At 33.7% G+C, this 25,213-nt stretch overlaps 2 protein-coding genes and 1 non-coding gene across 5 annotated transcripts in view; 2 read left to right on the top strand and 1 right to left on the bottom strand.

Moving 5' to 3' along the window:
• Nucleotides 1-25,213, bottom strand: part of LOC144376232 (transport and Golgi organization protein 1 homolog) — a 43,784-nt gene that overhangs the window by 7,585 nt on the left and 10,986 nt on the right. For all 3 annotated transcript variants that reach the window (XM_078043094.1, XM_078043092.1, XM_078043093.1), the window contains 9 exons: nt 11,294-11,425; nt 9,046-9,067; nt 8,034-8,122; nt 7,714-7,791; nt 7,511-7,624; nt 6,199-6,304; nt 5,143-5,198; nt 4,964-5,054; nt 4,654-4,792 (listed from right to left, as the gene is read on the bottom strand). In XM_078043094.1, the coding sequence (XP_077899220.1) occupies nt 4,654-4,792; nt 4,964-5,054; nt 5,143-5,198; nt 6,199-6,304; nt 7,511-7,624; nt 7,714-7,791; nt 8,034-8,122; nt 9,046-9,067; nt 11,294-11,425 (827 nt within the window). The remainder of the gene's footprint in view (nt 1-4,653; nt 4,793-4,963; nt 5,055-5,142; nt 5,199-6,198; nt 6,305-7,510; nt 7,625-7,713; nt 7,792-8,033; nt 8,123-9,045; nt 9,068-11,293; nt 11,426-25,213) is intronic.
• The window catches only part of LOC144375672 (axin interactor, dorsalization-associated protein-like), a 92,632-nt gene that overhangs the window by 56,739 nt on the left and 10,680 nt on the right, over nt 1-25,213 (top strand). The window lies entirely within an intron of this gene.
• LOC144376557 (U6 spliceosomal RNA) lies at nt 23,541-23,647 on the top strand. The gene has a single exon (XR_013437142.1). It is a non-coding gene; the product is annotated as a U6 spliceosomal RNA (small nuclear RNA).

Raw genomic sequence — 25,213 nt, 5'->3', positions numbered from 1 at the left:
ATCACTTCCCACAATTCTATAAAATGCTTAGGCACATAAAATAGGAATTCAAACCTGCAATTTTGTAAATCAAACTCTGGCAAATCACTTATATTTTCTAACTTCTCCTCTTAATTCTCTACTTACCAGTAAATAAAATAAATGTGAAAACAACATGTGCCCCAAGGGCAAGTCTCCTGTGTGTAAGATAATAAAAACTCACTTTACTTCAATGTGAAAGATCAGGACTGATCAACCTAACATAATTAAACATATTAGGATAAAGCAGGGGATAATTCTTTTCTCGTTTCTGCCATGGGTAGGACACTAAGTATATCTTTGTCATGGAGGAACTCTTTTCTCAATCCAAGACTGGTTCCATAATAAAGATATAGTCAGTCAAAGAAAAAATCTTCTAGAATATGTCTTTTAGCTATGCAATTAACCACAGAACATTTTTCACACTTTAGATATCTATTTCAAAAGAATTGCAATTAAGCAAAAAGACAAATCTGAGTTTTGATAATGTCTGTCAACCAGAAAAAGAAGCCAAACTGACCCACGATCAGAGTAGTATCTACTGACAAGTTTTAACTCTGATCATCTACTGAGACAAAGGTAGCCACATTTAATGATTTAAAAAACACTATTTTCTGCTATCTTTGTACTACTTTAGCCATAGTTCCAATTCAAAAGATAATTAACTTGAAGCTTAATTTTCCATAAATCAGAAGAACTATAATAAAAAAGGATTATTGATACAAAATAGAAAAGGGGGATTATATATTCTTATATAGCTTCTCATTTAATTCTTCAGCAAGTATTTTATGAGTGGCTATAATATACTAGTTACCTTGTAAGATGCTAAAGAATAAAAGAGCTCACTGTTTCAGGTATGAATGACGCCTAAAGGAATATAATAATTTTCCCCACTGGCTTAAGAAGGAATATGGAAAAAACTGAATCTTGAAGGACAGAGAGAATTTTGTTTCCAATTATCAAAGAGTTAGTCTGAGAGCACTAAGAACAATCAAAACATCTTTATAAGAATATAAAATTGTGTTTGAAAGCATCCAAGCTAAAAAGGCAGTGAAGATATATGTATGTGGCCAAGATCCATTAGAAAAAGGAATCTCAGAATTACAAGTAAGGCTGGCACTTTAAGGTACTTTTCTCCTAGGTTTACCCACATATTGAAGATAACACAAAGATATAATGAGTCTGAACTAAGCCTTCATCAAATTCCTGTGCTTAGAGGAAAAAAGAAGTGTTTGGGGCTACAAATAAAGGGACCCTTAATAAAAGCCCTAGCCTTTGAGTTTAGATTAGAAAGTACTGCATACTTAAGTGATGAACAGGCAAAAAATCCAAAAGGAACAATACTGAAACATTGAAAAGACAAGTCATTTTTGAATTATCTTAATTGCTGACTAAGTTTAAAGTGACAATCTTACTCAAGTAACCTCAACACTTTTCCATAAGAAGATAACTTCATCTTAGTCCTCAAATTTCATCCATAATTATCACAACAATGTTAGCCAATCAAAACTGACCAGGCACTCCATAAGACAAAATTCTGTGAGAAAAAATCTCACAGAAAAGGAAACCACCTAATGGGGTTATGCGCACATGTTTTAAAATCACTGTGCTTTATATAGTCAAAAAAGTAAAGTCAAGATTATGAATTTCAGGGCTGGGAATATAGTTTAGTTGGTAGAGTGCTGCCTTGCATGTACAAGGCTCTGAATTCAAACCCCAGCACCACAAAAGAAGGGAAAAAAAGATTATGAATTTTGTCAAAGGATTAGAAACTATAAAACCAAGAAATAGTTGGGTGTGGTGACCTACCTACAGTCGAAGATACTCAGGAGGCAGAGGCAGAATGATGAGATTAAAGATAGTTTGGAAAGCAGTAAGACACTAGTCCCTTATGAGAAAGAGCAAGGAGTCTGGGAGGTAGCTCAATAGTAGAGCACATGGCTCAAGGTCCTGCGTTTGAGATGTAGTACTGGGGTTGTGGCTCAGTGGTGAAGCATGTGCCCCACATGTGTGGGGCACTGGGATCAGTCCTCAACACCACATAAAATAAATAAAATATTGTGTCGGGCTGGGGATGTGGCTCAGGTGGTAGCGCGCTCGCCTGGCATGCGTGCAGCCCGGGTTCAATCCTCAGCACCACATACAAACAAAGATGTGTCTGCCAAAAACTAAAAAATAAATATTAAAATTCTCTCTTTCTCTCTCTCTTAAAAAATCCTATAAAAAATAAAATAAAATTATGTCCATCTACAACTAAAATAATATTTTAAACCCTGAACTTTTTAAAATCCTAAACTTAATGAATGATTTTAGCAGCAGATTTGGGAAGTAAAATAAATCCTAGCGCTTTTAAGACAGGTCAGAAGAAAATATCCAGAAGAAGTAAATCCAGAATGTAGGAGGCAGGGGAAATCAAATTCTAATATGCATTATTATAATCAGAAGAGAGAATGAGGTAAAATCAACATTTAGAAAAAGACTCAAAAATTCAAGAAATGTTTAATGGTCCCAAGCAACATAACTGCAAGAGGAAAAAGTAGGTGGGGTGGGGAAAACTACACCTAGGCACTTCCCAATACAACTGTTAAAAAAAACAGAGAAATGACTACAGGAACTAGGGGAGGGATAAGACCAAACAAGAATGATAATGGACTCCTTAAAGAAAAAATTTAAAACAGATGGTAATTAATTGGATATTTTTAAATTGCTAAAACTAAGTAACAGTCAAAATTCAGTAGCCAAAAGAAAGATCTTTTAAAAATGGAAACTGGTTTTAACTCTAATCATGAAGTTCATGTCAACCTAATACTGATTATAAAGGTAGCAATATTTAGTGGATAAAATACTATTCTCTGTTTATCCTTGTACTACTTTGATACACTAATCAAATCTATCATTAAAGGATAATGTTCAAATAGAATGAAAATAATTTCAAATAAGAAACAGTGTAGAATGCAGAACTACAGAAACTTTAAATATGTGTATAAATTGAATGAATGTCTTGTGGAGTTCACAGTATATGAAGTACTAACATACAATGCCACAACAGTTATCTGATTCAGGAGCTACTTAAAGCCCATAAAAAAAAATAAACCTATTAATCTATGTCAGGTTTTTATTAAATCCAGAATATATACCAAGGCCTTTAAATTATGAGAAGATGAATAAAATTATAATTATAATTATATAATTCCATTATAATTTATGATTACATCAAGCTTATACAGGGGATGAAGAAAATAATTAAAAATATTTAAACTATTAAAAAGATACAAGGAAGAAAAAAAGAACAGGTCATCAAATAGAAAGCAAATTCTTCATAAACCACAGGCACATATTGACATGGACAGACTTATATTTTAGAAAGTCCACTCAAGCGGCTATAGAGAAAATTACTAAGAATTTGAAATAAATTATATAAAAATATAAATAATGGAGAATGAAGACAGATGACCTAGGTTAGAAACAGAAAAGATGACACAGGCATGAACTAACATAGTACCTGGGGAAGAGTAAAAAGAGTACAAACCACAGATGATGACTGACTGAATTTTGGAGGAGTTGAGGAAAATAGTGCTACAATTTAACTGCATTACAAAGAAAATTAATTGCCATTTAGGTCATTCATATTACTAGTAGGGACAGAGAAAACAAGTGTTCTTTTAAAAAAAAGTGATAAAATGAGAAATGTTTCTTTGAAACAGGCCAGGCATTTAGAACTGGCCTGAACAAAAATTTGAGATTCTAAAAAGGTCGCTTGGAGATCACAGAATTTTAGAAAAGTTAATGGAAAGGTTTCAATATTTAATGCATTAATCAGGCAACAGAAGTCAAAATACCTAAAAATAGTTAGGTCTGTAAGAAGGTCTGTCTTTGCTTTAACAAGATATATATATGTATATGTGCCAAAGAGTAAAATCAGGTGCAAACAAATAAAATCTGACACAAAAAACCTATTTTTAGAGAATTCAAGTAATTTTGTGGATTAAAAACTTCAAATGAACTTTCAAAAAATAACTAGCTCCACACTGAGAAGATTAATATATAAATATATACTACAAACAAGTACTTCTGTAATCGTAACTCCTAAGGTCCTTGCCACAGTTCAATTTTTAGTGTGAACATCTGAGATATTCAAGTCCAAAACTTGTACCATCAATAAGTAAATATTATTCCTTTTTGAAGTTTTTATTCTACTAAAACATGTCATTCCAAATCACTCAGTATTTTTAAAGGTCCAGAGTTAGAGATACAAGTTCAAAACAATAGAATTACATAACTGATCACAATGAAAGGTAATTAAAATAAATAGTGGGATCATAGAAAGGGTCTAGATCTTTGAGAGGTATTTCCACATCAGTGACTATTAATACCAGTTTACCACTTCCTGCCTTCATATGAATTTGACAATTGATTACGATGTCCTCACAGCCTTAGTTTATGGTTCCAACTACCTCAGGACTCTTAAGACTGACAATGAAAAGAAAAATGCAACTTATAGGAAACAAAACACAAAGGAAAAAAGACAAATCTCTACTTATTACAACTATAAGAAATTGTAAATAATCTTAAGAAAAGATAAAATTATCTGTTAGTTCACACAGTGATAACAATAACAAACAATGAAAATCTTACTTTTGTAGTGCCATCTCATTTTGCCGGTAGAGTTCATTTAAAATCTCCACTTTCTGCCTAAGAGTTTTGCATTCCTCTTCCAGTCCAACTTTAGAAGACCGTAGTGAATTGCAGTCACTTTCTAATTTCTTTATTTGGTCTGTAAAGGATAAAACAGCTTATCTCTATATGTATACAAGGACTTAACAACTTGTTTGAGGGAGTAGTGCCAAGAAAAGTAAGAAGCATGAAAGCAAGAAGCCATTCTTTATCTTTCCAATAAAATTTTAAGTCTTTCCAACATGGCAATTTCTTCTCAAGAAGAACCCACCTTCTAGATTACATTTTGTGGACATCGAGGGTCTTAGCTTAAGTTGTAAAAGTTTTAGATCCTCTTCAACTACTGATATTGTAGTTTGTGTCTAAAAATTGCAGAAAAGAGAGGTATTCTTAAAAGTGAGGCACAGGAAGAATTCACAGGCACAATGGTACTCTTAAAAGGAACTATACCGGAGAGACATCCATCATCTGCTTAATTTGATCTTTGATCTTCTCGTTCCGATCACCTAAAAAACAAAAGACTTTAGCTTTTTCTTTCCTTACTTTTAACTCTATATTCTCCTAACTTCCCCAAACTAAAGAATGATTGTGTTCAAACACCGGAAGAAAAAAAAATAATTAAATAATTAAACTGATTAGACTAACGACTTTTAAGAGAATTGCAAGCTTAGATTAAAAAAAAAAAAAGAGAGAGAGAGGCGAATTTCAGACTGGGGTTGTGGCTCAGTGGTAGAGTGCTCACCTAGCATGTGTGAGGCATTGAGTTTGATCCTCAGCATAAAAATAAATAAAAGTACTGTCTGTCTTAAAAAAAAGGTGAATTTCTAGTTTGCAGAACTAAAATGTCATCTATGCTATTCTTGTAAGATAAAAGCTTTTCTTCTCTCTCAGATCTATCTTCACCTGGGCAAGTAAGTGTCTTGTTTAGAAAGATTCAATCCTCTATTTTCTCCCTGAATCTACTACCAGGTGTGGTTTGAAATACTTGCTATGTAAGCAATATCCAACTTGGGAGAAAAACATCTGGAAATACTTTCCTCATCAGTAAACACTGTTACACTCCCTCTATAGCTTTCTGCTAGACTCTAGTCTCTGTTCTCACAGCCTTAGTTTATGGTTCCAACTACCTCTGGACTCTTAAGACTGACTGTGGACCTTAAAACCACAGAGCCATAGAGATGATAAGTATCAAAATCAAGTATCATCTGCATAAGTTAAGAAATAAATTTCTCTTACTGTACAATGTTCAATATGTGACTATTGTAGCTGCAGTGTACTTACTAGTTTTCAGTGGGATAGAAAAAGTCAGTGTTCTTCACATGCCTATTGCTACATTATACCCCAGCAACCCACCTCTGCCAATGCAACAGACATATCTATAGATCCGGTGATATGTGTCTACAACCCTGAAGCTTAAGAAGAAATTCAGCCAGCTGAAAAGTGGCATCTGTATACTTAAAGACAGGAAAGCAAAAAAGGATTCAACCTCCCTGAGACTGATCTTACCTGCTACCTCTCCATTGGTTAATTCATCTGACTCATCTCTACTTTGAGCCTCAGATTCAGATTCACACTGTAACCGATCCAACTGTGTAATGTAATTAGTCAAAGCCTAGAAAAGAAGCAAAAGGTTGGAAGACTCTCGATTTTAATTCAGAAGATGAAACATGTATTTGGAGTATAAACTTACATTAATAGTCACACACACACACATACATATACTAAAAAACAAACACAACAAAATTTTTGTCAAGCCATCCCATTACATTTCAGGTAAATGCAGGGGATCCAGCTTTGGACTAAGCAAAAAATCAAGAACTGAAAGAGATGAGGGAAAATGAAGTCATAAATATTTCATGGCATCCACAACCTTACTGTTTATGAGATAACCAGAAAAAAAGTTCAAAGTATAGAAAATCATAATGCAATAAGTAAATAAAATGTTTTAAAGCATAGAAAATTAACTAATTAATTACTGTTTCAAGTAAACCAGTTCAAATTAGTAATTTTTTTTCTAGTGATAGAGAAAAAAATTTTCCAAGATCATTTTTAAAATTTTCTTATCTGAAGTAAAAAATGATAAAATTTAAGAAAGAATAGACTAATCTCACATACAGAAGAATTCCAAAAAATTTATAAATTCCTTAAGGAAGTGGACATAACTCTGCAATCTTTGTTTGCAATGCCTGGGATTGAATCCTGGGCCTCATGCATGCTAGACAAGTGCTCTACTATGAGCTGCATCCTGAGCTTGTAACTCTTCATACTTTAACTGTGGGCTGTGCATGGTAACTTCCAAAGAATACAATATGAAAAGGAGTGGAAAGAATTTTTAGAGTGGAGAAATCTAATAAATACTACCTCAGCTAGGTGATCAAGCTTACTTGGTGGTAGGATATTTCAGAACACACTCTACTATCTTTTGCAACTTTTACGTAATTACAGAAACTTATAGAAATTGAAAATGAAATATGTAAGTAAATTTTTTTAAGTACAGAAAATTCATTAATTCATTACTCCTTCAAGTAAAAAGTAAACAAATACTGTTCAACTGGACAATAGTTTTTTAGTTGTTCTGCATGTTTCCAAGGGCAGAGAGAGCAAAGCAAAATTAAAATTATTCAAGGTTGAGAATAAAAATGTTTCCTAGGCCCATAAAAATAATTTATTGTATCAGTACCTAAAAGTTCCACAAAATGGGCAGAAGTGCGACTCCTAATCTTACTTTAATTAACAGCTGGACTAAGTTCAACTTAACCAATTTTACAAAATATTTCAAAAGCCAAATTGCAGTAACACTTAGCAGCAAAACTCTTACCAAGTCCTGATTCTTAGCTTTCTGTTCTCTCTCAGATTCTAACATAACATGAAGACTTTTAGCTCTCTCATCCAGAAGTTCTTTTTTAGCTTTTTTAAGAAGCTTCATTTTATCCTGGAAAAAAAAAAGGTGTCAAGATTACTCACTCATTACATTTACTTTTGAGTTTAGAATGTAATTCCCCCCAAAGAAGGGTTTTTTACCTTATATTTCGTTGCTTCATCAGAAAGAATCATATTTTGTTTCATGGTTTCTTGGACCTGTTTCTTTGATTCCTTCATCTATGTAAATAAAGCATTCAGAATTAAGATACACAAATTATAGTGCTACCATACAAGTTACTTCCAGACAAGTGACCCTTTCCAGAAGAAAGCAGTACTTAATACATATGACTGCTTGGAATTTGGATGATTTGTAGGAAATAATGAAACAAAAATTTTAAAATACGATTTTTAAATTAAAACAGGTAGAAATGATTCAAGCTAGAACCAAGGGAGAAAGAAACAAAAAAAAATAATTATACCTTCTGTTCATAATTTGACAATTTCTGCATTAGTTCTTCATTTTCTTTCATGAAATTGTTCACCTTTTTGGAAATTTGCTGTTCATTGACTAAAAGGGGGAAATACACAAGATTATTACAATCACTAAATGAAATTCAATTACTCAATCTACTAAAAGCAAAGACATGTTATATGGTACTATGAGGAAATTTTTCTTAGCATAACTATTATGCTTTTAAAAAGCAATCTATGTTTATTAGCAATAAGAGTATAAAAATTATTAAAATTTAAGAAAAATATAAGAACAATGATATTTTGCTGGGCGCAGTGGTGCACACCTGTAATCCCAGTGGCTCAGGAGGCTGAGCTAGAAGGATCCCAAGTTCAAAGCCAGCCTCAGCAAGAGCGAGACACTAAGCAACTAAGTGAGACTTGGTCTCTAAATATAGGGGGTTGGTGATGTGGCTCAGTAGAGTGCCCCAGAGTTCAATCCCAGGTACCCCTCCCATCCAAAATGATATTTCAATTTAAGCTTATTTCACAGATGGGAAATACAGTAAAGTGTTGTAGCTTGATATTCCTCCCTTCTCAAAACACTTTCTTTTCAGAAAATGAAATCATTTAATTCTTTGCAAAGAAAAACAGAAATGAAAACATACTGATTCACATTAGCATTCTTTAAATTATCTACTCAGTTACTTAATGCATGATTAAATCATTAGCATAGAAATACTCTTCAAATATGATACATCTGCATTACATCAATATTCAAAGTTAATCTGCCCCAAATTAAAACTTATCATCATCTCCCTATCCACAATTTGTTCCTCCTCTTTATCTCCCATCTCAGAGTTGGAACCATCATCATCTACTCTATTATTCATGCTAGCAACCTAGGAATAGTAAAATTTTCAGGAGGTAAAAAAGATAATAGACATTAAGAGTCACTGTATCTACTTCTAACATACATAAAACACACATCAAACACCAATACAAAGGGTTATTACAAGTTTAAGAAACCTAAAAATTTACCTTGATATACTCTATCTTTTACCTAGAAGAGAGAAAAAAGATTAAATTTGATGTCAAACATCTGCTCAATAGAAACAGCATTCCTAAAACAACAGTCAGAATCATAACCAAGTGAGAATTTAATAACATTCTGGTTCAGGATAATAATTTATAGGATTAAAAATAAGTAAAGGTTAACAAGCCTTTTAAATTTAATTGGTAGTGATATTTCATAAATATCCTCTGACATAAAAACACTAAGATATGTACCTTATTTCACAGTAAAGATGTGTGTGTGTGTGTGTGTGTGTGTGTGTGTACTCAAAATAATTTACTTGACAATTCTAAATAACCAGGATAAAGTCTAGAAACAATGACTATTCAAAAGGAATCTGAGGAAACAATATTAAAGGCATAATCTTTGTACTAAGATGCCACTTTCACTCACCAGAAAACATCTTAGAACTCCAATTTAAATTTGGCTATTGGCTGAATTTAGAAACTAAGAGTCCTCATCATCTTATTTCTGCAAACCACTAAATATATAGCAAGAAATCTGAAAGGGAAGACTGCTAGAAGAAAATGCAGAAGCAACAAGAGAAATGACAATTAACATATTCTGGAAAGGACAAAAATAATCATTTCCAAAAGACAGCAATAAACTGCCTGATAATAAAACCTAAGCAGAAATTTTTTTAAAACATCACTAAATTTCTTTGTAACTTAGCATATTACTTGTCCTTTCAAATGTTATAAATGGTGATGAGATACTCAGATGTGTCTATGGATCATCCATGGGATCTTTGTAGTAGGAAATTGCATTCAGAAAACTCCAACACAGAAAGAAATGAACATTTCTTTAATGTCTTAGCCTTGCTAACCTTTTACTCAAAATGACAACAGAGGAAAATGGGAAGTGGCATAAAAGCAGTCATCTTAGGTAGGGACTAAAGTTCCAAAGTCAAATGCTGAAACTGAGGAGCAACAAGCTAGGAACCAGATCCCACATAACCTAGTGAAAAGAGAAACAGGTACCAGGGTTCTTGAAATGAAAGAAACAAGAGAGAGAAATATAAAATGTTTTCATGTTTTTCCCTTCTCTTTATCCTTCTACTTCCTTTTTCCTTTTAGCTGAGAAAAAGTTCAATAAGATTAGAAAATTCCTCACAGGAATCCAGGCAAACAATTCTTCTATTTAAGAAGGGAATACTTTTTAAGAGATTTTACACTCAATTGTACAAGGAGAGGAAACTTATCTTAAGATATGTCTGATATAATTAAGAAATCAGAAAAAGAACACTCAGATTTGAAAAGATTTGTATCCAATGCTTTTGGCCTCTTTAACTGTTAGGCTTTTCATATGCAAAGTCCATTTACCTAAAATAATTTTCTTCCAATTATGTTAAATAACTATGAAACAGAATGACCTACAGTACAAACATAAGCATGCATAAACACACACACACATATATATATACACATACACACACACACACATACTTATACATATATGTACACACATACACAGAGATAGACTAATTCTGCTCAGAAAAAAAAGACTTAATGAACAAAACATTTAATGGATTTTTGGACAACACATAATCTGTACTTCCAAATAAAAAGGTATTTTCTGAACATATGATCAAATCATAAAATCTGGGAAAAATTTATATAAAAGACTGGAAAAATTATCTCATCTCCCTGTATTTCTTTGCAGCATTTCCCCCTGTTTATATGTGTTTATATTAACATACAATTCATCAACATTTAAATCTTAGTTTCTGCTTTTTTTTCCCACTTCACATTTAATTGTGAGCATTTTCTGTACCTCAAAGCTTTGAAATAAATAAATCTGCCTACTATTCCATTAATCGAACATACAATAACCCCTAAATGAATTATGTTGTGCTATGTCTTCAATCTAATACACTGTTCCATTGAGAAACATTACCAAAATCTTCAAAGCATAGTTATTTCTTTAAGATAGATTACTAGACATATATGCTACATAAAAGGATATTTATCTAACCTATCCCATCTTTTATCCCACTTTTAAGACTTCTGATACATATGAAACTACTGGTCAGGATGGCTGTAAGAATTACCAGTTCTACCAACTGCACCCACACTAAATTATTTTATAAGGTTAGTTTGACTTAAACCACTAATTTGTGTTTTAGCAACTGAAAAAGAAAAAGGGGGGGGCAGTGACTATATAAAATAATCCTTGTGCTTATGTGCTAAGGTATAAGTAAGTTAATTTACTCACAACAAGAGCAGTTCTCCAAAAGAAAATGGCAAAGGATACAATCCCAAAGAAAACAGTGAAAACTACAGGCTTCCATGGTAGTCCATAAAAATCAGGCTCAGGTTGAGTATCATCAGGCAATGTAGTAAACAGCTGAAACAGACAAATTAGAAGAAATGGGAAACCATAAATTTATAACAAAACAGTCACAAAGAATCATGGTAATTCTAAACCAACCTCCTCATCAGAAATCCACCTCCTCAATATTTTCCAATAGCTTCTTCAAGAGAGAAGATACTGGCAGTCTCATATTTTTTGTTCGCTTGCAGTGTTTTCAAGTATAATGAATCTAAATACTTTTTTTAAAATATTTATTTATGTATCTTTAGTTTTAGGATGGACACATTGTTTTGTTTTTATATGGTGCTGAGGATCGAACCCAGAGCCTCATGTATGCTAGGCAAGCGCTATACCACTGAACCACAACCCCAGCCCAAATCTAAATACTTTAAATTGAGCATACATTTCCAGTTTGTAACAGGCCCTATATCATCACATTGTCTAACACCTGGCTAAAATCCCTCTGGATCATTCTTTTCTCTTAGATAACCTGGTTTTTATAATTTAAAAAATTCATTTAAGACAAAAACTTAAATATATGAAAGAACTAATTAATTTTATGGCAACAAATAAAAACAATGATGATATAAGTTTTAAATCTTACTTCCATTCCACTCTTATATTAAACAGATAAGTGACATGTAATTTCAGACAACTCTTGAAAACTGGCTTAGATAAACTTCTCTGAATTTAATATCCTTCTATAAAATTCAAAGCCTAATTTTAAATGGTTGCTCAAAGGCAGTGCAGTAAACACCTGCCTACTCTTCCCTGTTTTCACCGCCCTCTACACGTAATAGGAGATAACTGTCATTTGGGCCCAATTCCCCAGCAGTCTCCGTAGGGAAAAGACCTGTAGTAACGTTAGCTGTTTGGATTGTTGGCTGCATTTCAGAACATACCATGAGGTTGTCACCTCTATTCTGTCAAAAAAAAAAAAGTGCAAGTGTGGAAAGCTCAAGTACACTCTCACCGGCCTCCCTTAACAATACAGTCACGTCCTGCCTGCCTTGGGCCTGACACACTCCATTTCTCCGCCACGACAGTCAGTGCACCCACTCCGCCAGAACTCAGCCACCTGCCTGCCAGAGCTGGGGTCCCTCCCTGGGAATGGGACCATCACCTCCAGTAGCTTGGCTATGAGGGCTGCGTAGAGCACAGGGGTCCCAGGAGCTCCGGGTCCCCTGGGGAAGCAGTGACAGAAGGCACAGTGGCAGGTACTGAGTCCATGGTGTAGGGACAGGTGAGTGGAAGCGACGCTTCCCTGCAGAGCAGCACAGGACCCTCTCTTTCACCGTTTCCTACTTCGAAGGACCCAATGCAGGGGGCGGGTACTGGGAGTGAACTTTGCCTTCCTCCACCGCAGGCGCTTTCCGCCCAATGACACTCTTTTTAAAAAGCCTTACCCTAAGGAATCATGTCATTATCACCCCACGCCGGTGGCTTCATTTCTGGATGCCACATTTTAAGGTTGCATGACTCGTGGAAAAGAACAGAATCCTGAATAGCCCCTGAACAGCACGTGCTAAAAATTGAAGAAACTGGGGACGTTTAACTTGGGGAGGGAATGAACATATGTGGATCTTTAAAAATCTGTCGTCAAGTTGAATATACTCAATTCAAAAGAATAAGAATAAGCAGGAAAGCACTGAAAAAGAAGAGCAATGAAGGGTACAGGGAGGGCAGACTATATAATTCACTCATGTACCCTCGTCCAAGCCCAGGAATACATAAAGACTGGTGGGACAGAATAGAGAATCCAGAAACAGAACCAACTGGACATTTGTGGTACAATAAAAGTTAGTTTGGGGAAAATAGACTTTCTAATAAGTAGTGTTACCACATGGAAAATTATAAAATTGGATTTTTCTCTACTTATTCAAAAGATAAATTTCAAATGGATAAGAAACATGAATGTAAAAATAGAAAATAAACAAGTAATAGAAAATATTGGGTGAAATTTTCTATGTATTATGAGTGGGCAAAACCTGTCTCATTGAAAAAATCTTTCCTGGCTGTATCTAAACCTGCTACACACACACACACACACACACACACACACACACACACACACGCAGTTTGACAATGACAACCTGAGAAAAAATATTTGCAACATATTATTGTCTAAAGAATCATGTTCCTGAAATATAAAGAACATTATAAATAAAATGGCCAGCAAACCTATACAAAAATGGGCTGAAGAAATAAACAGATCTCAGGAAAAGTGATCCAAATAGCTATAACATATGGAAACATGCTCTGCTTAGCTCATAATGAACAAAATGCAAATTAAACCACACCAAGATACCATTTTTCACTTGCATTGGCAAGATCCAAACGTTTGACAACATACTCAGTAGGTGAGAGAATGTGGGGGAATACAAATTCTCAGACACTGCTGATAAGTATACAAAATGATACAACCCTTATGAATGAGATTTTGCAACATCTCCCAAAACTGCTTATATATTTACCTATTAACTCAACAATCCCACTTTTTTTTTTTAACTTTTTCAGTGCTGGGGAAGGGTATCTAGGGCAAGTGCTCTACTGCTGAGCTATAGTCCCCCATCCCTAACTTCTAAAGATACTGGGAATACAACAACAAATGTTTAAAACTTGTATTTACAAAACTATGTAATTCAAGCATTAATTATAATAATACAAGATGGTCAGAAAAGGCTGAAACAACCGTCATCAATGAAAGTTGTTGAATAAACCAAAGAAGAAAGAAAATAATTTTAAATACTGCTAAGAGCTGGTTTCCAGAATACATTTTTTAAAAATGAAGTAGAGAAAAAATATTTATAGAATACTATTTGTGTCTTAGAAAGTGAAAAAAGATGAATATATTATTTCTTATAGCTTTGAGGTAAAATTGACATGCAATAAATTACATGTATTTAAAGTGTGCAATTTGATAAATTTTAACATGAAATTATGAAATCACCATTATACTCAAGATAATATACACATCCTTTACTTCCAAAAATATTCTCATTCTCTAGGTAATTCTGCCCTTTGTCACCCTTCCTTCTTGCCCCCCACTTTCCCATTCCTCCAGCAAAATGTCTATCTTAATAGATCGCTTTGTATTCCTCAAGTTTTATGTGTATGGGATAATATATTGTATTTTCTATGGCTTCTCTTATTCAGCATAATTTGAGATTCATCTACATCAGTTTATCTATCATCTATTTTTATTGCTGAGTAGCATTTCATTATATGTAAGTACCGCAATTTTTCTATCACCTATTGATAGACATTTGGATTTTTTTTTCCAGTTTGGGGCTTTTACAAATAAAATAGCCAAGAACAATGATATAAAATTCCTCCTATTGCTATATAACTTATCTTTTCTTTGGAAAAGAATGGTTGGATATGACTGGTGTATGTTTACCTTTTTAAGAAGGTGATTCTACCACTTTATATCCCCACCAGCTGTGTACCCATCCAGTTCCTCCATCTCTTCTCCAACCACTCAGCACAATTGTCTTTAATATTAGATATTTAATAAGTGTGTAGTGGTAACTCTTATGCTTCAAAATTTCATTTCCCTCATAATTATGTCAAGCATTTTTAATGTATTTACTATCTGTTTATCTTCTTTGATGAAGTGTTATTTTACAGGACTATATTTTTTCTAATGAGTTCTAAGAGTTCTTCATATATTCTTTTTTTTAATATTTTTTTTATTTTTTAGATATTGGTGGACACAACATCTTTGTTTGTATGTAGTGCTGAGGGTCGAACCCGGGCCGCATGCATTCCAGGCTAGTGCCTACCGCTTGAGCCACATCCCCAGCCCTCTTCATATATTCTTGATGCAAGCTTGATAAATGCTTTACATTAATTTCCTCCCAGCTTGTGTTTTGTCTATTTCATTCACTTCAAAGTGTATTTTGAATTACAGAGGTTTTAGTTTGATGAATCCCACATTATCAAATCCTCTTTAATGCTTTTGTTGTCAAATTTAAGAAATCTTTGCCGAACCTAAGTTCAAAAAAATTTTTTTCTCTTATTTTTTTCCTAGAGGTTTTGTAGTTTTGAGTTTAATATTTAATTCTGTGAGTTAATTCAGGTGTCTAATGCAAGGAATGGATCAATATTTTCCATATAAATATGCAGTAATTTCAGTACCATTTGCTGAAAAAACTTTCCATTCTCTACTTGTCTTTCCATCTTTGTCAATGACTGTTGCCATATATATTGTGTATCTATCTCTGAATTCTTGGCTCTATTCCAATGTTTTGTCTGCAATCCTAATTACTGTAGCTTTAGAATATTTTTTTTCTTTTTTTCCTCTTCGTATGGTACTAGGGATTGAACACAGGACCTTGCATATGCTAGGCAAGTGTTCTACCACTGAGCTACATCCCCAGGCCTAGATTAAGTCTTGAAGCCACGTATTCTAGGTCTGTTGCAATCAGCTTGTCATTTTCTACAAAACTCTGCAGGGATTTTGATTGGAATAATGTTGACTCTGTGATTAAACTGGGATGAATGGACATCTTAGTCTTCTGACTCATAAATTAGGTATATTTCTCCATTTAGGTTCTCTTTAATTTCTATCAGCAATATTTTATAGTTTTTAATATATACATTTTAGTTTTTGCCACGTTTATGTTTAAATACTTCATATTTTTATTCTATTGTACATGGAAATCTTTAAAATTTCAATTTCTAATTATTCATTGTTAATGTATAGAAAATATAATTGCTTTTAGATGTAAATTTTATCTGTCAACCTTACAATAGCAATAGCTTTTTTCTAGATCATACCAGATTGTATCTATATATATTCATGTTATCTGAAAATAAAGAGAATTTTATTTCTTCCTTTCCAATCTGTGTGCATTTTATTTCTTTTTCTTGCCTTAGTACACTAGCTATTTCCTTACTGTACCCCAGTACAATGCTGAATAGATGTAATGAGAGTGGACATCTCTGTTTGGTTTCTGATCTTGGGGAAAAGTATTCAATTATCAACCATTAAGTATGAGGTTAGCTGCATTTTTTCAGAGGATGTTTTAAGCTCTCTTCTATTCCTAGTTTGTTGTTGTTTTTCTACATCAATAATCAATGCTGAGGGGCTGGGGTTGATACTCAGTGGTAGAGCACTTGCCTATCATGTGTGAGGCAATGGGTTCGATTCTCAGCACCGCATATAAATAAGTGAATAAAATAAAAATCAACATCTAAAAAAATTTTTAAATAATAATCAGGGCTGATTTTTTATTTAACATGTCGATGGGATTTATTGTCACCTACTTGTACATGCACACAAAATAACAATATAATTTGGCCAATATTACTCCCTAAGATTTCCCCCCTCTGCTATATTTTTTAAATGCTTGTTTTGTATCTCTTGAGCTAAACACAAAGATTGTGCTTTTAGGTACATCAATGTGGTAAATTTCATTGATTTGCAAATGTTAAATAAATTTTGGATTCTTGACATAAATCCCCATCATCAGTCTAGTTTTTGTCTATGATGTATTTTCCTTTTACATATTGTTGTATTTGACTTAAATTTTGGTTTAGAATTTCTGTACAGATTCATTGGAGATCCCATGAGAGGTATGTGGTTTTCTTTTCTTGTTATATCTTTATCTTGGTTTGGTGTAGTGATAACACTGGCTTCATAGGAGAAATATTTTCTTGTTTTAATATTCTATAAGGGTTTAGTATTACTAATACTATTAGGAATTAGTACCATTTCTTCCTTACAGGTTTAATTGGATCACCAATAAAGCTATCTTGGTCTTATATTTTTTTCTTTGTAGAAAGGTTTTTACCTATACCTTCAATTTCTTTAATAGTCAACAAGGTTTATGAAGTTGTCTGTTTTTCTTGAGTGAACTTTTGCAATTTGTGGCTTAAATGGAATTTCTTTATTTCAACTAAATTGTCAAGTTAATTAACATAAACTGTTCATAATATCCCCATTATCAGTCTAGTATCTGTGAAATCTGTAGTTATATCCGTTCTCTGATTGCGGATATTGGTAATCTGTGTCTCCTCTTATATTTCCCTCACTAGATGTTGATCAATTTTATTCATCTTAAAAAACTAGCTTTGGGTTTCATTGATTTTCTCTTATTTTCCTTTTTAAAAATTTCACTGACTTATGGTCTTTATTATATCTTTTTTTCTTGCTTACTTGGAGATTAACTTATTTTTCCTTTTCTAGTTTCTCATAGTAGGAACTAAAGTCAATGACTGGAGACTTCTTTTTTAATAAAGCTATCTGGGCCTGGTAGTGCTATAAATTTTCCAATAACGCTTTAGTGACATTGCACAAATGGATATGTTGTTTTCAGTTTTATTCAACTCAAAATCTGAATTTCTTCTCTGATTTATTTGACTCAAAAATTATTTAGCAGTGGGGGCTAAGGTTGTAGTTCAGTGGTAAAGTGCTTGCCTCACATGTGTGAGGCACTGGGTTCGATCCCCAGCACCACATAAAAATAAATGTACTGTGTGTTCATTTATAATATATATAAACTTAAGTGCAGCCTGGCACTTAAGTTTTCAAATATTTGGGAATTTTCCAGATTTTTCCATTATTTATTTCTCATTTTATTGTGTTCAGAGAACAAGCTTTGACTGACTTTGAATAGTTTTATATTTACTGATAATTTTTTTTAAGATCCAGAATATAGTTTATCTTGGTAAATGTTCCACGTGCACTAAGGTCTTTGGGAGTTTTCTATAAATGTCAATTAATTTCAAATAGATGGATTGATTATGTCATTCACACTTTCTACAGCCTTACTTTTATTTTTTGTTTTCTGCCAGTTGCTGAGGAGAGGATATTGAAATCTCTAAATGTAATCCTATATTCATCATTTTCCTCATAATTCTATCAATTTTTATACTTCAGGTATTTTGAAGGTCTAATATTAAAAGTACAAGCATTTAGGTTTATTATATAATCTTGACTGATTCCTTTATCATTAGGAAATAACTTTCTTTAGTCTTGATGATGTATTTTGCCCCACAACCTCTTTTGGTTTAATGTGGCTACTCCAGATTTCCTTTGACTAGTGTTTAACATGAGATACCTTTTTCAATCATTTTAATTTTGACTTCTTTGTGTCTTTCTATTTACAGTGTTATTCCCTTAGACGTCTATTTGGGTCTTGCTTCTTTAGGCAATATGACAATCTCTGTTTTTAACTGATGTATTTAAATACTTTCCACTTAATATGATTACTGCTGTACATAGGTGTAAGCTTAATATAATCTTCTATTTGTTCCTTCTGTTCTTTGTTCTTTTTCTTTTCTTTCTGTCTTTTGCAGAAATACCACTATCGGTATTTTTAGTGATTCCTCTATTGGCTTATTAAGCTATAACTCTGTTTTCTAATCTTAGTGCTTCAGGGTTTAGAATATACATCTTTAATTTGTCACAATCTACCTTCAGATGATACTATATTACTTCACATATTCAATAATAACATTACAATAGTTACTACCCTTCTGAGATTTATACTGTTGTCATGTATTTTACTTTACATGTTTTCTAAGTCCCATACTACACTGATATTTGTCTTTGAACAGTCAATGACTTTTTAAAATGTTCAAATAAGAAAAATTATTTTAAACATTTATGCACACAGTAACCATTTTCTTTATTCCTTTATTCCATTATTTCCATCTGCTGTCTTGGTGCAAGTGTAGGGTGAATTCTTTCAGCTTGTATGTCAGTACAAGTCTTCATTTTAGAAAGATATTTCACTGGGCATGATATTATCGGTGAACATTATTGCTCTTCAAATATATTAAAGGTATCACTCCACTATATTCTCTTATGCCTAATTTCTGACAAGAAATATGATGTCATCCTTAGTTCTTCTCTACATAAGTGTCTTCTTTAACTGCTAAGATTGCTCTTTATCACTGGCTTTGAGCAATTTATTTATGATATAATATACCTTGATATAGCTTTACATGCTTTTTGTACTCTAGTTCCATTTAATATCTTGGATCTGCAGATATACAGTTTTCACAAATTTTTGAAAATTTTTGGCCATCATTTCTTAAGATATTTTTCTGAATACCTCTTATCGCTCAACTTGAAACTGCCCCACAGCTCACTGATGCTCTGGTTCACTTTTCTTTAACAGAAGAAATTTTCCCTGTGTTTCATTTGGGGTACTTCTCTTGCTATGTCTTCAAGTTCACTAACAATTTCATCGCAATGCTTATTCTGGCATTAATCCCATCCACTGTATTTATCATATATTTTCAACTCTAGAAGTCTGATTTTCTTAAAATATATCTTCTATATCTCTTTTTACCTTTTTAACACACGAAATATAATAGTAATAACTTTTTTAAAAAATGTCATTACCTCATTCTAACATCTCAGTTGGCTTTGATTGGATGATTCTTCTCATCATTTTGGATTGTATTTTTCTTGCTTCTTTGCATGCCTGGTAAGCTTTGATTCGATGCCATACATTACAAATTACTGTTCTTAATATTTTGTATACAGTTAAATTACTGGAAACAATTTGAGTCTCTTGGGTCTGAATATTTGTTAGGTATGACATAAATTGTAATAGTCAGTCTGAGGTAACACCCTTCTGATTATTCTACCCAACTTCCTTAGATAGTTTTTTCCAGGTGCTATTCTGGTCCCTGTGTTAGGACCTATTCTTTCTAATCACTTAAGATTGTTTCTCTGACTTGCTAAGCAGTTTCATCACACTTATGTGCTGATCAATACCCTGCTGAACACTTAGAGAGCCTTTCACAAATTTCCAGAATTGTTTCTCAATGTAGCAACCTTCTTTTGTTACTGCACCCTGTGAATTCCAGTCACTTTGGTTTTCCTGGAATCTCAGCACCATCTCTCAATTCATGGTATCCTCTGTTTCTGCCTGATTTCCCCTTCTTTGTCATGGCTTGGGAATCTCTTAACATAGTAAAAGCTGGGACAACTATAGAGCTCATAGCATTTGTTCCTTATGTTTCCAGAATCATTCTTTGTTGATTGATCTTCAATGTTGCTTTATCTTCAAATTTTATATGTTTGTGGGTTTTTTTCATATTTATTTTAGTTGTTTCAGTTGGGAAGGTGAAGCCAGTACCTATATAAAGCTACCATAGCTAGATGTAAAAATCATTTGCTTTTCTTTTTCTTTTTATGGTGCTGGGAATTGAAGACATGGCCTCTTATATGGTAGGCAAGTGCTCTACCACTGAGCTACATATCCCTTTTCTCATTTGCTTATGTTTTAATAGCAGAATACATAATGAAATAAATTTTTAAAGTTAACTATAAAAGAGAGTAACATCAGGATAGACAGAACTGGGACAAAAGCTAGAGTTCTTTCAAAATCAGGCAGGAGAATCACAAGTTCAAAGTTAGCCTCAGCAACTTAGCAAGTCCCCATGCAACTTAGTGAGAACTATCTCTAAATAAAAAATAAAGAGGCAAGGTATGTGGCTCAGTGGATAGGAGCCCTGGGTTCAATCACCAGTACCAAAAAACAGAAACAACTTATTTTTACAAATTAACTTTGGCTCTTCTAAATATTTAAATAATTGTAAAATAAATTTAAAAATCTTAGAAAGTAATACCTAAATATTGAAAGCAAAAATGAAACAATCTGTGATATCAAGTTGGTGACAAACCACAGATATGAGTTATTTCAAACACACCTTAGTGGGATATAGCTTAAAGACAAGAGAATTTCATTTCATTTCAGGAATACATTCCTGAAAGTATTTTAAATAACATAAATATAGTCATATGTTGCTTAATGATGGGAATAAATTCTGAGAAACACATCTTAGGCAATTTCAGTGTGCAAACATCATTGAGTATACTTCTACAAACCTAGAAAATATAGCCATTTCCACACGTAGGTATTCATATATGGTATATCATTGCTTTGGGGATAAAAACCTATAAGATATAATTATACTGAATATTGTAGACAATTGTAACATTGTAAATGTTTATATATCTAAACATATCAAAACACAGAAAAGATATTAAAAATACTAGGTAACAAGAATTTTTTAGCTCCATTATTATGCACTAATGACCAAAATGTCATTAAGTGGCACAAGACTGTAAACAATTATATTGATGTCATTGAAAACTGGAACTCCAACATCAGAGAAAGAAAACACAAATCTAAGATAGATGAAGTGAAATAAAATCTCTGGCATCCTGAATTTTCATGGAATTATCTAAATGACATGATGAAAAACCCCCACATATTTCTGAGCTTTGTTCACTAAAAAGGCCTACAAATGACAGTCAATTTGAGCAATAAGCAATCCTAGTACTTGGAATGTAGCCTCTAAATATCATTTCCTATTGAAAGGAACCAAAGTTCTTTTAGAGAAATAGATCCTTCAAGGTCTGGACAGGAAATGTTTAAGATGAACTTGGAACATCTCATACTTCAAAAGCAAGGGAAATAGGTAACAATGACCACTAGGTGGTGGCAAAGGGTCCCAGGAGCCAAGATAAAGAGGCTTCTACAAGGCAAAGGGGGGAGAAATTGAGCATCAGGTAAGAACAATTACTATTCCTAATTGGATTAAACACACCAAATATTTTTAAATGAATGACATCATATTGACAAATAAAAGTTAAAAAGATTTCAAGCCCCTTTGGGTATCATTTGATAATGCTAGAAGAATACCTTACTATTCTGAATTGAACCTAAACCTGACTACCAATTTCCAAGAAATATAAAGCAACAGAGAGAGGCTGAGGTTGTTAGCTCAGCACTTGCCTAGAATGCATGGAGCCCGAGGTTCAATCCCCAGCACCACCAAAAAAAAAAAAAAAAAAAAAAAAGGCAATAGAGAAAACAGGTTAAATTGTTGTACCAGGGGGATGTCATTTATTCACCAAAACTACAATATATCCTAGAAGTCCCACAAACATATTTTTTTCAATTATTGCAAAAAGTTACATATATATATTGGTACCAGGGATTGAACTCAGGAGCACTTGATCACTGAGCCACATCCCCAGTCTCAGCCCCATTTTGTATTTTATTTAGAGACAGGGTCTCACTGAGTTACTTAGCACCTCACTTTTGGCTTTGAACTCGTGATCCTCCTGTCTCAGCCTCCCGAGCCACTAAGATTAAGGCATGTGCCACCATGCCCAGTCAAAATATATTTTTAAAGAGCTATTTTTCAGATAGAAATCCACAAGGGACATGCAACTGTCACCCCTAAGAGCAGGAGAACAAATAGGTGAGCATTCTACCTGGAGGCACCCTCTAGACCTCAGTTTGGGAAGGGGAACCCAAATGGGGGATAACAGTCTCACTGAGGAGAGAGAGACCAGAGTTCCAGGAGATTAAGCAGCCAAAAATATGTAGAGAAAACAACCAGAAAGATGGAAGCCACAAGAAAAAGAGTTCCAGAAATCTGCATGGAGGCGATCTTCAGTTTGGGGCTACATTCTAAGCAGCACCTGTGAGGGCCAAGGACAACTAGAAGCTAACCAATCCCACAGTTGGCACTGAGCTGGGAGAAGTCTGGATTCCAGCTAGCCAGAGTTGACATACAAAAACAGTATGGTCAACAAGCTCATGAAGAAGTATTTGATCCAGGCATCATGGCACATGTCTGTAATCCCAGCAACTCAGAAGGTTGAGGCAGGAGGATCCCAAGTTTGATGCTGGCAACTTATCAAGGGCCTAAGCAAGTTAGTGAGACCCTATCTCAAAAGAAAAAAAAAGTTCACTCAATATCATTAATTATCAGGAAATAAACTCACAAAGACATACCCACTATAATGGCCCAAGTGCTAGTGAAGATGAAGTCAAGTGGAAGTCTCCTAAATTGCTGGTGGAAGTATAAAATGATTGTGGATTTTTTTTAGCATGGCTTGACAGTATCACATAAGATAAAAACATATATTAAATGTAGAAGGCAATTGCACTCCTAGATATGAGTCCACTTATAGTGGCATATATATGAAACAGTACTGTAGGAAAAATGAATCTATAGTTTAAAAAAAAAGTTATCAATGGTTGCCTGGAACAGGTGGTAAAGGCTCTCACTGAGAAGGATCCCAAGGAAACCCCTTTTCTAGTGAAAAAACTGTTCTATATCTTGATTATGGTAGTTTTTACATGGGTATCTACATTTGTTATATGTGCTTGCTTTGGCAGCACATATACTAAAATTGGAAGAATACAGAAAAAATTAGCATGGTCCCTGAGCAAGGATGACACCCACATTTGTGAAGCATTCCATAGTTTTGTGGAACCAACCCTTCAGCAGATGAATGGATAAAGAAACTGTGGTACATATATGAAATGGAATATTACTTATAGAGAAAAAATTATTAAAAGAGAAAAAAATTATGGCATCTGCGGGTGAATGGGAATATCAGGTTAAGGGAAGTAAGCCAATCCCAAAAACCAAAAGCTCTATGTTCTCTCTGAAAGTGGATGCTGACCCATAATGGGGGTGAGGTGGGTGGTAAGGGGCATGGAAAGAATGGAGGAACTTTGGGCAAAGGGGAGGTAGGACAGGTGAGGGGGCATAGGGATAGGAAATATGGTGGAATGAGATGAACCTCATTACCCGAGGTACATGTAGGACTACACATGTGTTGTGTACAACTAGGAAAAGTTTTGTTCCATTTATATACAATGAATTGAAATGCATTCTGCTATCATGTATAACCAATTAGAACAAATTAAAAAAAAAAACTCACTGATATTGGCTATCAAGGAATTACTGTTAAGTTGGGTGATGGCCCGTGGGTTCATTATACTATTCTCTATGCTTTTCTTTAAAGCTTTTCTAATTAAATTTATTTTTTAACTAGTACATAGAAACAAACATTATAATTATTGAAGTAGGTAACATGACATTTTGATGCATGTATACACTATGTAACGTTTAAATCAGTTAAATATATCTACCTCCTCAAACATCATTTCTCTATGGTAAAACTTTCACAATCTTTTCTTCTAGTATTCTGAAATGTACAGTATGTTATGGTTACCTATAGTCCTCTACTATTCTCTCTGCTTTTATTTGAAAGTTTCCATGATAAAAATACTAAAAATAATTTTTAAATTAAGATATAACTTCAAATATTTAAAGGATTTCTATGTAGAAAATAATTCAGTTTTATTGAGGAAATCATGTGGAGGAAAATTTGGAGTCAATACAAAGATGAACTAGACAACAGAAGAACATATAGCCTTGTAAGAGAGTGACTCATGCTAGGAAATACTGGTGTACAGGCCTCATAACTACTCGTCAGGGCCACAGTAAAGAAAATAACAGCAATGAGTGAGAAACTAGACTAACAGCCTTCCAAGGTTTCTTCTAACACTAAGATTCTACTAAGATTCCATTGATCAATGAATCTGATTGGTGCACATCTCCCAAACACATCAGAGCCTATTACTCTCCAGTCCTATCAGATATCATACTGCTTGTTTAAGATTTTACATTGACTTGTTCATAATTTTTGCATATATTTGTTAAGTCCTTTTCTTAAGGCTTTCAAAAATCACAATCATGCCTTACACCTGTTAGACTCTTTTAGTCCTCGCACAATGTCCTGTACATACTGGGCCATCAAAATGCCTTTTTGAAATCTTTCAAATCAGTCTCATAACATTGTGCCTCTTCTTTGCCACTCATGCCTATGTCTTACCTATCACCGTACAATCACTGACCACACCTGCACCACATTTGTGTCCCCTGACCTAGACCTAGAGGAGGGCTCTGTGCATACCTAAAAATATGAATAAAGAAATCCTTCCCTTATCATGAGGCTGTTAACTTTCCAAGTGATGCTGATTC

This window comes from Ictidomys tridecemlineatus, chromosome 3, assembly GCF_052094955.1.
Source record: "Ictidomys tridecemlineatus isolate mIctTri1 chromosome 3, mIctTri1.hap1, whole genome shotgun sequence".
In the NCBI taxonomy this organism is placed as follows: domain Eukaryota; kingdom Metazoa; phylum Chordata; class Mammalia; order Rodentia; family Sciuridae; genus Ictidomys; species Ictidomys tridecemlineatus.
The sequence above is the reverse complement of the archived record's forward strand: the minus strand, read 5'-3'. Positions and strand labels throughout refer to the sequence as shown.